Source organism: Hyperolius riggenbachi, chromosome 12 (assembly GCF_040937935.1).
Source record: "Hyperolius riggenbachi isolate aHypRig1 chromosome 12, aHypRig1.pri, whole genome shotgun sequence".
NCBI classification, from domain to species: domain Eukaryota; kingdom Metazoa; phylum Chordata; class Amphibia; order Anura; family Hyperoliidae; genus Hyperolius; species Hyperolius riggenbachi.
Window position 1 is genome coordinate 225,156,930 of NC_090657.1, and position 12,988 is coordinate 225,169,917.

A 12,988-nucleotide genomic window follows, 5' to 3' on the forward strand; every position below is an offset into this window, starting at 1 on the left:
ATGTAATAAAGAAAGTGCTTCATTTTTACAATAATTATGTATAAATGATTTAGTCAGTGTTTACCCATTGTAAAATCTTTTAAATCCCTGATTTACATTCTGACATTTATCACATGGTGACATTTTTACTGCTGGCAGGTGATGTCAGTGGAAGGAGATGCTGCTTGCTTTTTTTGGCAGTTGGAAACAGCTGTAAACCGCTATTTCCCACAATACAACGAGGTTCACAGACAGGAAACTGTCAGGACATCACATTGTGGGAGGGTTTCACCACAATATCGGCCATACAGACCCGCCCTGATGATACGCTTGTGAAAAGGAACTCATGGGAAAGGGGGTATCGCTTACTGATTGAGATGAAGTTAAATTCTTGAACACGGTTTCTCTTTAAGGTGGGGTGAAACTCCCTATTAACCGGAAAAAAATAAAATAAAGCTCATCCAATGAGAAATGTCTTATTTAGCTTACCTATCCTGCTGTTTTTGGTGTTCACTGTCAGATTAACAAGAAATGTGATATTAAAAAAATAATATTTCTGCTGGTATCCATCCTTACTGTTGCTCTGTGATGCCAAAAGTGACATCACTTATGCCCTTTTCCCTCCCACAGCAACCATCACCTAGACAACAGGCTTACATCACTGTGTAAACTCTTCAAAGGGAGGCGGGGCATTCAATTTTCTTTCTGGTCAGAGTGCTTTTTCATATCTGAAATAGGAAGCTTTCTGTTATTTGCATGCTGATATAAGCTTGATACGCTGGTACTGCAGAGTTACTGAAAGTTAGACAAAGGCACCCAGAACAGATAACAATAAAATGGGGGACCTGTAGATTTAGGAAAAAAGGGTTTTCTTTTATATTTGGGTACTAACTATTTTTGGCAATTTTTTATTTTTTGATGTTTCATCCCCCTTTAACTTCATGTCAGTAAACAGGCTGTATTGTATTTATCCTCCTACTCCTAAAATGGCTTTGGTAGATATCCCATGGTTTTATTTTATATTTAAATATTTACAAAGTAGATTGAATGTTTTCAGTCTATAAAAAGATAACAATATGCACTCCACAGTGATCAGTATCTGAAAAGAAAGCACAAAGCTCCCATAGCGCAATACTGTAACTAATAAAAGGTCAGCAGCACACAGTGGCCATCACATCAGAATCCTCAATCAATCAGACAGGGGCTCACCGGATAGTTGCCACCTCATACACCAGGTGGATCTAGCGCTTAGGCTGCCATCCAGCCAGTAAGGATAACCCAGGAACGATTCCACAGATAAAAGTTTATTCCGGCAAGCATCCACAAGGATCCATAGAAAGTAAGGTGCACAGCACGTTAGATCTCTCGGGCACTGTAAGTATAAACAGCGTGGTGTCCCGCCAGTGAACTTTCCCAGGAGCATACAAGCTACACAAGTGCTCTATCCCTCGAGTGTAATGACGTCAGCGCGTACTAGCTCCGCCCTACGCCGTTTCGTCCAATAGGACTTATCAGGGGCCAGTGTGCGTTGATGTAATAAATGTGTGATAGTGTCTGGTGGAAAATGTAGTTTAATCATAGTTACATAGTTATTTTGGATGAAAAAAGACATACGTCCATCGAGTTCAAGCAGTACAAAGTACAACTCCAGCCTGCTCCCTCACATATCCCTGCTGATCCAGAGGAAGGCACAACACCAGCCTGCTCCCTCACATATCCCTGCTGATCCAGAGGAAGGTACAACACCAGCCTGCTCCCTCACATATCCCTGCTGATCCAGAGGAAGGTACAACACCAGCCTGCTCCCTCACATATCCCTGCTGATCCAGAGGAAGGTACAACACCAGCCTGCTCCCTCACATATCCCTGCTGATCCAGAGGAAGGCACAACACCAGCCTGCTCCCTCACATATCCCTGTTGATCCAGAGGAAGGCGAAAAAACCCTTACAAGGCATTGTCCAATTAGCCCCAAAAGGGAAAAATTCCTTCCCGACTCCAGATGGCAATCAGATAAAATCCCTGGATCAACATCATTAGGCATAACCTAGTAATTGTAGCCATGGATGTCTTTCAACGCAAGGAAAGCATCTAAGCCCCCTTTACATGCAGGTATAGAGTTTGCCATAACGACTTCCTGTGGCAATGCATTCCACATCTTATTTACTCTTACTGTAAAGAACCCTTTCCTAAATAAATGGCTAAAACGTTTTTCCTCCATGCGCAGATCATGTCCTCTAGTCCTTTGAGAAGGCCTAGGGACAAAAAGCTCATCCGCCAAGCTATTATATTGCCCTCTGATGTTTATCAATGTATAAATAAGAAGTGTGTATGTCTGTTCAAGAAATCAAATCAACTGGAAATTGGGCTTAAAGCGTTGATAGAAATATGTTCAGATCACTGAAATATGATTGGCCACATTACAAAGGCTGCTTCTAATCAGTTCCAGTCAGTCCACTGGATCGTAGCGTTAGATATTTCTGTAGATACTGAGAAGTGCTAGATATTTCTGGTCTGATCAGAAGTGGTGTTGTAAGGGAAGTATTGTCCAGTGTTAAGGCGTGTACACACGCCGTACTTTTTCGAACGCCGCACCCTCCCTCGGTGCGGTCGTTCTGCAGACAGTTGCACGTGAGTGCAAGCTGTCGGTGGATCAGTCAAAAACAGTCTCATCAGCCTGCCGACAGCTTGTACTCACGTGCAACTGACGGCAGAACGCCTGCACCGTGGGAGGGTCTGACGGACCAGTCGTTTGAAAAAGTACGGCATGTATACGTGCCTTTAGTCGTGGAGCAGATAAGCAGACATTAAACCAACAAACTTTGATTCAGATCAGGCTGGTTTCACACCAGGACGTTGCGTTTTAGGGGATGTTATGGTCGCATAACGTGCCCCTAACGCAACGCCTGGTGCTCTCTGGTGTGGACGTCGGAGTGAGCCGCGTTGTGCAGCTCACTCTGGCGTCCGTGATGCGTACTCTAGGACGCATGCGGCATCACGTGGTCCCGCCGGCCAATCGCCGCACAGAGCGGCCGCTCCAGGAAGTAAACACTGCACGTCACTGAGTGCAGTGAATATTAATTAGCCATGTGCCTGGCCGCTCTCCGCTCCTCCCCAACACTACTGAGCATGTGCACACAGTCTAACACGGCTCTGCCGCTTATAAAGTACTGCATGCAGTACGTTGTCTTATGGCGCAGCGTTACAATGTAACGCAACGTGGGCACTGTGAACAGCCCATTGATTTTTCATTGCTGTGCGGTGGGGTGCGTTACTGGCTGCTCTAATGTGCGCCTGTAACGTCCCACTGTGAAACCAGCCTAATACCTTAAGAGCCGGTTCACATTACAAACGCGGACGGCCACGCATGCGGAACGCAACGCATGCGAATGCACGCCATCCACGTTTGTATGCGTTGCGTGGCTGATCCCATCACTGAAAAGTCCGGAACGCATGCAGTGTGAACATCAGACAGTGCACTCTATGCACTGTCTGATGTCGTGCGTGTCGGCCTCCTGCACGCGTTTCCAAAACGCAGCTGGAAACGCGTGCAGTCTGAACGGCCTCTTGCACACTGCATGCATTTCCGATTCCGCTTTTTAATCTGTTTTTACCTCCGATTCCGATTCAGATTTTTAATCTTTACTGCATGCTGCATTTTTTTGATCCGTTTTTCTGTTGAATGTATTCAGGGAAAATCGCAATTGAAAATCGGAAACGGAATCAGAATCAGAAAACAAATTTGCAGTGTGCAGGGAGCCTAAAAGTGCCCATAATTGTAGCAACTTGGCAGGCAATCAATGATCCGATTCGATAATTATCGGATCAGTTGAAAATCTGTGCTGCCAAGTGCTTGCCCGATCGACGATGTGACCAATTTTGGCCAGAATATGTCGATTGGACATGCTGCAAGGTGTCGGGCCGTCATGGTCGATTCGGTGTGCGGCGGTAACCGCAAGTGATATCAGGACTCCCAACGCTGCCTCCTAATGGTCAATGTGCCCCCCTTGGTGGTCAGTACACTATACATTACCTGACCGCGTCCCCCGCTGGCTACAGGCGCCGTCCTTCAACCATGCACGCACCCCACATGGTTGCTGGCACACACACGTGGGCATGCCCGCGTTACACCGGCAACCACATGGGGCGGGTGTATGGACGGAGGATGGCGGCAGGAGCCAGCGGTCGACAGGTAATATAGAGTGCACTGGGCATCGGGGTGGCACACTGAACATTGGAGAGGGAGGGGGCAGCGTCGGGCTGGCGCAGCTCCAGATGTGGCATTACAAGGCCGATTTCAGATCGAATTCAGCATGACATTGATTGGGAATCCGTCTGTTGCGTATTGGATGGCAATAGATCAGATTCAATCAGAGAGAGATCTGTCTCTTGGTCATTCTGCCCAACATCGCTAGATGTATGGCCACCTTAACTGTACATGGTTTATTGCACGATTTACAAACGTTAAGTTTCTTCCTCAGGCATGGTACAGAAGTGGTGCAGTTCTGATCCAGTTCTGCACAATGCCTGAAGAAGAAACTTAAAGAGACTCTGTAACCTCAAAAAAATCCCCTGGGGGGTACTCACCTCGGGTGGGGGAAGCCTCGGGATCCTAATGAGGCTTCCCACGCTGTCCTCTGTCCCACGGGGGTCTCGCTGCAGCCCTCCGAACAGCCGGCGACAGGCCCGACTGTAAAATCAATATTTACCTTTGCTGGTTCCAGCGGGGGCGCTGTGGCTGCTTTCCGCTCCGAACTACACGGAAATACCCGATCTCAGTCGGGTCCGCTCTACTGCGCAGGCGCCGGAAACTTGCGCCTGCGCAGTAGAGCAGACCCGACAGCGATCGGGTATTTCCGTGTAGTTCGGAGCCGACAGCCGTCAGAGCGCCTGCGCAGGAGCCGGCAAAGTAAATAATGACGTCCTCTTGTACGGAGGGCTGCAGCGAGACCCCCGTGGGACAGAGGACAGCGTGGGAAGCCTCATTAGGATCCAGAGGCTTCCCCCACCCGAGGTGAGTACCCCCCATGGGATCTTTTGATGTTACAGATCCTCTTTAACGTTTGGAAAGCTTGCAGTAAACCATGTCCAGTTAGTCGTCATTACCGAAATCAACGTTTGTTGGTTTGATGTGGACATAGTGGAGTTGTAAGAATGTAAGCAGACCTGTCACCTTCCTTCAGTAATTGTTCACTGCTGTTTTACATCAACTAATCAGCTGAATCATCAACTAACACAATACTTTATTTTCCTTTTTCTGCAGATTCTGGCAATTATTTCTATTCTGTTCATCGTATTATCTACAATTGCCTTGTCACTGAACACACTGCCGGAACTACAAGGTTTAGACGAGTTTGGCCATCCTACAGACAACCCTCAGCTTGCCCATGTGGAAGCTGTCTGTATCGCGTGGTTTACAATGGAATACCTCTTGAGATTTTTGTCTTCACCCAACAAATGGAAGTTTTTTAAGGGACCACTAAATGTTATTGATCTGCTAGCCATCCTCCCGTACTATGTGACCATATTTCTCACGGAGTCTAACAAAAGTGTACTTCAGTTTCAGAATGTGAGGAGAGTTGTGCAGATTTTTCGGATCATGAGAATACTGAGAATCCTAAAGCTAGCACGACACTCAACAGGATTGCAGTCCTTGGGCTTCACCTTAAGGAGGAGCTATAACGAGCTTGGCCTGCTCATCTTATTCTTGGCGATGGGCATCATGATCTTCTCCAGTTTGGTCTTCTTTGCTGAAAAGGACGAGGATGATACAAAGTTTAAAAGCATTCCAGCGTCTTTCTGGTGGGCAACTATTACCATGACCACAGTTGGATATGGGGACATCTACCCTAAAACTTTACTGGGAAAAATTGTTGGTGGGTTGTGTTGTATTGCCGGAGTACTCGTAATCGCTCTTCCCATTCCCATTATTGTAAACAACTTCTCAGAGTTCTACAAGGAACAGAAGAGACAAGAAAAAGCCATTAAACGTAGAGAAGCTCTTGAGAGAGCAAAACGAAATGGAAGTATTGTGTCTATGAACATGAAAGATGCCTTTGCTCGTAGCGTAGAATTGATGGATGTCATGGTGGACAAGACAGAAGATGGGAAGAAAGAGAAAGTCCAGGACAACCACTTATCCCCCAACAAATGGAAGTGGATGAAAAGGACTTTGTCAGAGACAAGTTCCAACAAGTCCTTTGATGGGAAGGAACAAGGTTCTCCTGAGAAGAGCCGGTCCTGTTCAAGCCCTCAGCACCTCAATGTCCAACAGTTAGAAGATGTCTACAATAAAATGGCAAAGACTCAGTCACAGCCAATTCTAAACTTAAAAGAAGCAAACCAAGCGGTGAAACAGGCTGAGGAGCTGGAAATGGAGACCATGGTCCCATGTCCTGCCATCCCTCTGTTAACCACTCACAAAGAAGGGATTATTGATATGAGAAGCATGTCCAGCATAGACAGTTTCATAAGCTGCACTGCTGAATTTCCAGAATCAGGTAGGTTTTCACATAGTCCTTTGGCCATTCTACCATACAGATCAAACATAAACACAGGCCAAGATTTGTCTGGTGATCGTGAGAGAGCATTGAACTTTGACATCAGCGCAGAGAGCTTTAGCGAAATTAGTCCTAAAACTGAACGAGGTCGACCTGCTGCATACTTTTTGGAAAGCCCAAAAAGTTTACTCAAAAAAGGTAAAAATCCCTTACTGTTTAGATCGTTGAAAGTCAACACACGGACACTGGTACCCACACCCAATATTACAAGCCCTTTACAGCTCCGACAAAGCCATTCCAAACTAGAAGGTTCTTTTTTCTCCGAACAGTCACTTCGCAGTCCAGATACATCTCTGTATACAACAGCAAGCACTAGAACCCCATCTAGATCGCCTGAAAAACAGATGGCAATAGCATTCACGTTTCATGATGCGAACGTACACAAGTATATTGACGCTGACACAGACGACGAGGGGCAGCTACTGGACGGCCTGGATTCTTGCCCCACCAAAGATCTTTTGGGAACTTTAAGTCCAAAACATAATATTCTAAACAGTGGTCATCGGAAACAAAGAGAGTGTATTCACAGAACAGAAAGAAATCACCTAGAGACCTCAGCATTATCTGCCCCCTCCAGATACCTAGGGCAAAACTGCATTTACTCCATGGAAGGGATCACTGGAACTAGTCGAGACGTGGTCAAGAAGATTGATAATCATATCTCTCCAGAGGTCCACGTGCTGCCAGGTGGGATTGGACACTCAAACACACATGAGCCACGAATGTGACGCGTAAGACTTTGAGGAATGACTGAGCTTATGCATGGCATTCGTAACTAGCATTCCCTTCCTTAGACTGAGGAAGAGGGAGGGAGGGAACCACTAGTCTCCCCTCCAGCGGACTGAACCATGCTAGGAGTGTCACCGACCACCAAAACGGGAATCTGGGGTGACTTCATCTCCTACTAAGAACTTGTTTATTGAAAGCCATTGTGACCAAATATACCCCTAATGACAATGAACTGCTTTGTATTTCATTGTGACACTGCATTCCCAGGAAGATGAAAAAAGGAAAGAGGGTCTTCTGGAGTGGATGCAGCCAAACATCTCATGCAGATATCATGACTCTGGGAGGGAAGGGGGGAGGGGCTCTCCATAGTACAAGGTGAGTGTGCCAGGTGCAGGTAGTATATGGGGGCTACAGAAATTCCAGGCATTACATGAAGAAGGTGTCCATATCGTAATGCTCGGTACACCCCATGCAATTTTCCATCAGATCGACGGGTCGAACCGATCATTTCTGATGTGTCTGATCTGCTCCCCATCGATAATGGGATCGATTTTGTGCAGTAGTGATCTGAAAATTGATCCTGTTATCCATCAGGAGCAGATTGGACATGTCGGAAAGGATTGTTTGGACCGGTCGACCTGTTGGGAGGTTGCATGATGTGTACTGAGCATAAGATAGACCTGCTGCTTAGAGAATTCCCAGAATCGATGTTGTAGCATTCTAACCACTGGCAGCTCCAGAATATATGTATAATTTCTTTTGTTTTGTTTTTTTACGTTGAAGAAACACTTAACATGTTTGCACATTCTGGGAGCGGAAGGAGCTGTTGAGACAGAGCACTTTATATTAAGCACTACCTTCATTTGTGCCTCTAATTGCCATTGATGTTTATTGGAAGAGCGCATTAGTGGGAAGGAATCTCCCTGGACTCCGCCATTCTCCTGAAGAGTGTGGAGGCCTCGGCCATGAGGAGCTTTGTGGCATCGCTCACAAACTCAACTACAATCCTGGTGGTTAAAGGTTCAGCCGGATGATTCATTCCCCGCAGTGTGTTCAGGAAGCCGCGCCCTGCTGCCATTACCGGCTGCCTGCCTGCAGAGCAATGATGTCTCCACGCCACATTACCCCTGAGCACGGGGATCCGTCCATCGCTCTGTATGGAGAAGGGGCCATATGGCAACAGCCAGGGGGATAATGTAGGTATGACATGTGGAGGTGACCGACACAAACATCTGACTGAAGGTTACCCATAACCACTAGGGAGGGTAAGGCAACATACTCACCTAAGAAAAGGGTCTGGATCCCTCAGAGCCTTCCGGTTCCTCTCTGCATCTCCTCATTCCAACGTTGTCCGCCCCCCATTGTGCCATTCGACTTTGTTGTAGAAGTCTTTGAGTCTCGTCGGAAGGCTACAGAAGTACTCGGGTCTACGAGTACTTCCAAAGACGAGAGGCTGCGTACTGCGCATGCGTGATTGTGGACTTCCCAAGCAATTCTGAGGAGACCTAAAGATGCAGCAGGCAGGAGAACAAGGAGATCAAGAGAGGACCGGGAAGCCTCTAAGACAGTGTTCCCCAAAACTTGTCCTCAAGGCCTACCAACAGAGCATGTTTTGTATAAATCCACAGAGGTAGTTGCTGAGCTCTGTTGAGACACTAATTACCTCATCTGTGAATGTTTGTGGTTTCCTGCCAAACATGTACTATTGGTGGGCCTTGAGGACAGGGGAACTCTGCTTTAAGGGATCCAGAGCCTCATGGTCTGCATTTACAACTCAGAGGCCTATAGGCACAGGCATTCTGGTGCCGTAAACACCGTCTTTGAACACAGACCGCACCCCCAAGTAAAAATATTCCGGCTGCTAATCTCTTCCTAAAGGTGGCCATACATGGTACAATTTTTAAATTAGATAATTTAGTTCGATTATCCCATTAGATCGAATATAAAGATTTTTCCAGCATGTCCGATCATTTTTCCAGAAAAAACGGGATAATCGTTCGAATTTCTTGATCGAAAAAAAAAAATGTCAACTTTCATTCAATTCGATCATTTAGATCGAATAAACTGGAAAATCGAACGTTTTTATTGTACCGTTTATGGCCACCATTATGGTGCCCATACATGGTACAATTTTTTTCATTTTTTTTCAATTAGATAAATTTGTTTGATTATCCCGTTAGATCTAAAAAATCGCATAGTTGTTGTCAAGGTACCATACACGAACGTTCAATTAGGCTGAAAATCCGGGGAAAATTATCGAATATGCCGAAAAATCAGTGAGAAAAAAGATTAAGAGTAAAAATAAAGTATTCGATCTAATGGTTTAATAGATCGGAAATGACGTTTTTTTCATCCGGAATCTTTTTTTTTTAGCTCAAGCTGTAATTTTACCTCAGATAGGTAACACAGACGGCAGTTGGAGCTCAAACCGTCTATTGAGCTGTATTTTTCCTCTGAGTGGTTCAATTTATTTATTGTGAAGTTAATATTACCTCAGAGCAACTATATAGGTGTGTTTTACCTCACAGTGTTGGGAGGGGTTTTATCGTGCTGAGGGAATTTTTACCACAGAGCAATTACAAATGGCTCTAATAACTAACAGGAAGAAGGCCAAAATTGCATTTGCATTGTACCTGTAGACCAGGGATGCCCAAACCTTTTTCGGCTTGCGAGCTACTTTACAATTTGCCAAGTCCAGGAGATCTACCAACATTTAGGTAGCTAGGTAAAGGTGCTTTCAGTATAGATAGTTAGATATAGGTGCCTTCAGTATAGATAGCTAGGCGTAGGGGCCTTCAGTATAGGTAGCCAGGTATAGATAGCTAGGTGTAAAGGCCTTCAGTATAGGTAGCCAGGTATAGATAGCTGGGTGTAGGGGGCCTTCAGTATAGATAGCTAGGTGTAGGGGGCCTTCTGTATAGCTAGCCAGGTATAGAAAGCTAGGTGTAAGGGCCTTCTGTATAGGTAGCCAGGTATAGTATAGTTAGGTATAGGTGCCTTCTGTATAGATAGCTAAAATAAGGGCCTTCTGTATAGGTACCCAGGTATAGATAGCTAGGTGTAGGGGCTTTCTGTATAGGTAGCCAGGTATAGATAGCTAGGTGTAGGGGGCCTTCTGTATAGCTAGCCAGGTATAGATAGCTAGGTGTAGGGGGCCTTCTGTATAGGTAGCCAGGTATAGATAGCTAAAATAAGGGCCTTCTGTATAGGTAGCCAGGTATAGATAGCTAAAATAAGCGCCTTCTGTATAGGTAGCTAGGTGTAGCTAGGTGTAGGGGCCTTCTGTATAGCTAGACAGGTATAGATAGCTAGGTGTAGGGGGCCTTCTGTATAGGTAGCCAGGTATAGATAGCTAGGTGTAGGGGGCCTTCTGTATAGGTAGCCATGTATAGATAGCTAGGTGTAGGGGGCCTTCTGTATAGGTAGCCTGGTATAGATAGCTAGGTGTAGGGGCTTTCTGTATAGGTAGCCAGGTATAGATAGCTAGGTGTAGGGGCTTTCTGTATAGGTAGCCAGGTATAGATAGCTAGGTGTAGGGGGCCTTCTGTATAGGTAGCCATGTATAGATAGCTAGGTGTAGGGGGCCTTCTGTATAGCTAGCCAGGTATAGATAGCTAAAATAAGGGCCTTCTGTATAGGTAACCAGGTATAGTATAGTTAGGTATAGGTGCCTTCTGTATAGGTAGCTAGGTGTAGGGGCCTTCTGTATAGCTAGACAGGTATAGATAGCTAGGTGTAGAGGGCCTTCTGTATAGGTAGCCTGGTATAGATAGCTAGGTGTAAGGGCCTTCTGTATAGGTAGCCAGGTATAGATAGCTAGGTGTAAGGGCCGTCTGTATAGGTAGTCAGGTATAGATAACTAGGTGTAAGGGCCTTCTGTATAGGTAGTCAGGTATAGATAACTAGGTGTAAGGGCCTTCTGTATAGCTAGCCAGGTATAGATAGCTAGGTGTAGGGGGCCTTCTGTATAGGTAACCATGTATAGATAGCTAGGTGTAGGGGGCCTTCTGTATAGCTAGCCAGGTATAGATAGCTAAAATAAGGGCCTTCTGTATAGGTAACCAGGTATAGTATAGTTAGGTATAGGTGCCTTCTGTATAGGTAGCTAGGTTTAGGGGCCTTCTGTATAGCTAGACAGGTATAGATAGCTAGGTGTAGAGGGCCTTCTGTATAGGTAGCCTGGTATAGATAGCTAGGTGTAAGGGCCTTCTGTATAGGTAGCCAGGTATAGATAGCTAGGTGTAAGGGCCGTCTGTATAGGTAGTCAGGTATAGATAACTAGGTGTAAGGGCCTTCTGTATAGGTAGCCAGGTATAGATAACTAGGTGTAGGGGGCCGTCTGTATAGCTAGCCAGGTATAGATAGCTAGGTGTAAGGGCCTTCTGTATAGGTAGCCAGGTATAGATAACTAGGTGTAGGGGGCCTTCTGTATAGCTAGCCAGGTATAGATAACTAGGTGTAGGGGGCCGTCTGTATAGCTAGCCAGGTATAGATAACTAGGTGTAAGGGCCTTCAGTATAGGTAGCCAGGTATAGATAACTAGGTGTAAGGGCCTTCTGTATAGGTAGCCAGGTATAGATAGCTAGGTGTAAGGGCCGTCTGTATAGGTAGTCAGGTATAGATAACTAGGTGTAAGGGCCTTCTGTATAGGTAGCCAGGTATAGATAGCTAGGTGTAAGGGCCTTCTGTATAGGTAGCCAGGTATAGATAGCTAGGTGTAAGGGCCTTCTGTATAGGTAGCCAGGTATAGATAACTAGGTGTAGGGGGCCGTCTGTATAGGTAGCCAGGTATAGATAACTAGGTGTAAGGGCCTTCTGTATAGGTAGCCAGGTATAGATAGCTAGGTGTAAGGGCCTTCTGTATAGGTAGCCAGGTATAGATAACTAGGTGTAGGGGGCCTTCTGTATAGGTAGCCAGGTATAGATAACTAGGTGTAAGGGCCTTCTGTATAGGTAGCCAGGTATAGATAACTAGGTGTAAGGGCCTTCTGTATAGGTAGCCAGGTATAGATAGCTAGGTGTACGGGCCTTCTGTATAGGTAGCCAGGTATAGATAACTAGGTGTAGGGGGCTGTCTGTATAGTAGGCCAGGTATAGCATAGTGAGGTACCTTCAGTATAGATATTGCTAGGAGTAGGGGCCTAGGCCACTTACCTCCCTCCAGTTCCAGAGGCGGTGTCTGGGGCTCGTTCTGGTTTCCCCCTCCTTCAGCCACGGCTGGCTGGAGTGCAGATGGGGGAACCCTCCAGCGGACAAAGGGGGCAGCGTGCGCATTGTGCCCGGCACCGCCCCCAGCTATGACGTCACGGCTTCCGCCTCCTCAGCTGCACTGCCTCTGTCCTCCCCTGCCTTCTGATTCCCCAGCGGCCCGCAGCAGAATCTGATAGCTGCCGGCCACAAAATTTAATGTGACGCGGCCATTTGGCCGCTATCTACAAAATAGACGGTCGCGATCTACCGGTATATCGCGGTCGACCTATTGGGCACCCCCGCTGTAGACTCTCCTTGATGAGGACAAACTTACTTTACTTTAGTAAAAAAAAATATAATTATAAAATATAATTATAAATATAATTATAATAAAATAATAATCATATACTTTAATCTTGTTATGAATCTTGTTATGAAGACCATGCAAATATCTTTAAAACAATTAGGATATAAAAGATCTGTTCATACAATGTAACATAAATGGTACAATTACAACACACAATCATTAAAA

The 12,988-nt window shown here is 45.8% G+C and overlaps 1 protein-coding gene across 19 annotated transcripts in view; it reads left to right on the plus strand.

The window, feature by feature from the left end:
* Positions 1-12,776, plus strand: part of KCNB1 (potassium voltage-gated channel subfamily B member 1) — a 90,453-nt gene extending 77,677 nt beyond the window's left edge. The window contains exons 3-4 of one of the 19 annotated variants that reach the window (XR_011025457.1): positions 5,241-12,002; positions 12,047-12,776. Coding sequence is in view for 1 of the 19 variants with exons in the window: in XM_068264570.1 (XP_068120671.1) it covers positions 5,241-7,265 (2,025 nt within the window). In the remaining 18 variants the exon portion in view is untranslated. Of the gene's footprint in view, positions 1-5,240 lie in introns of all 19 variants that reach the window. The other 18 variants (XR_011025458.1, XR_011025459.1, XR_011025465.1 and 15 more) reach the window with 18 other exon arrangements.
* Positions 12,777-12,988: the final 212 nt, after the last annotated feature.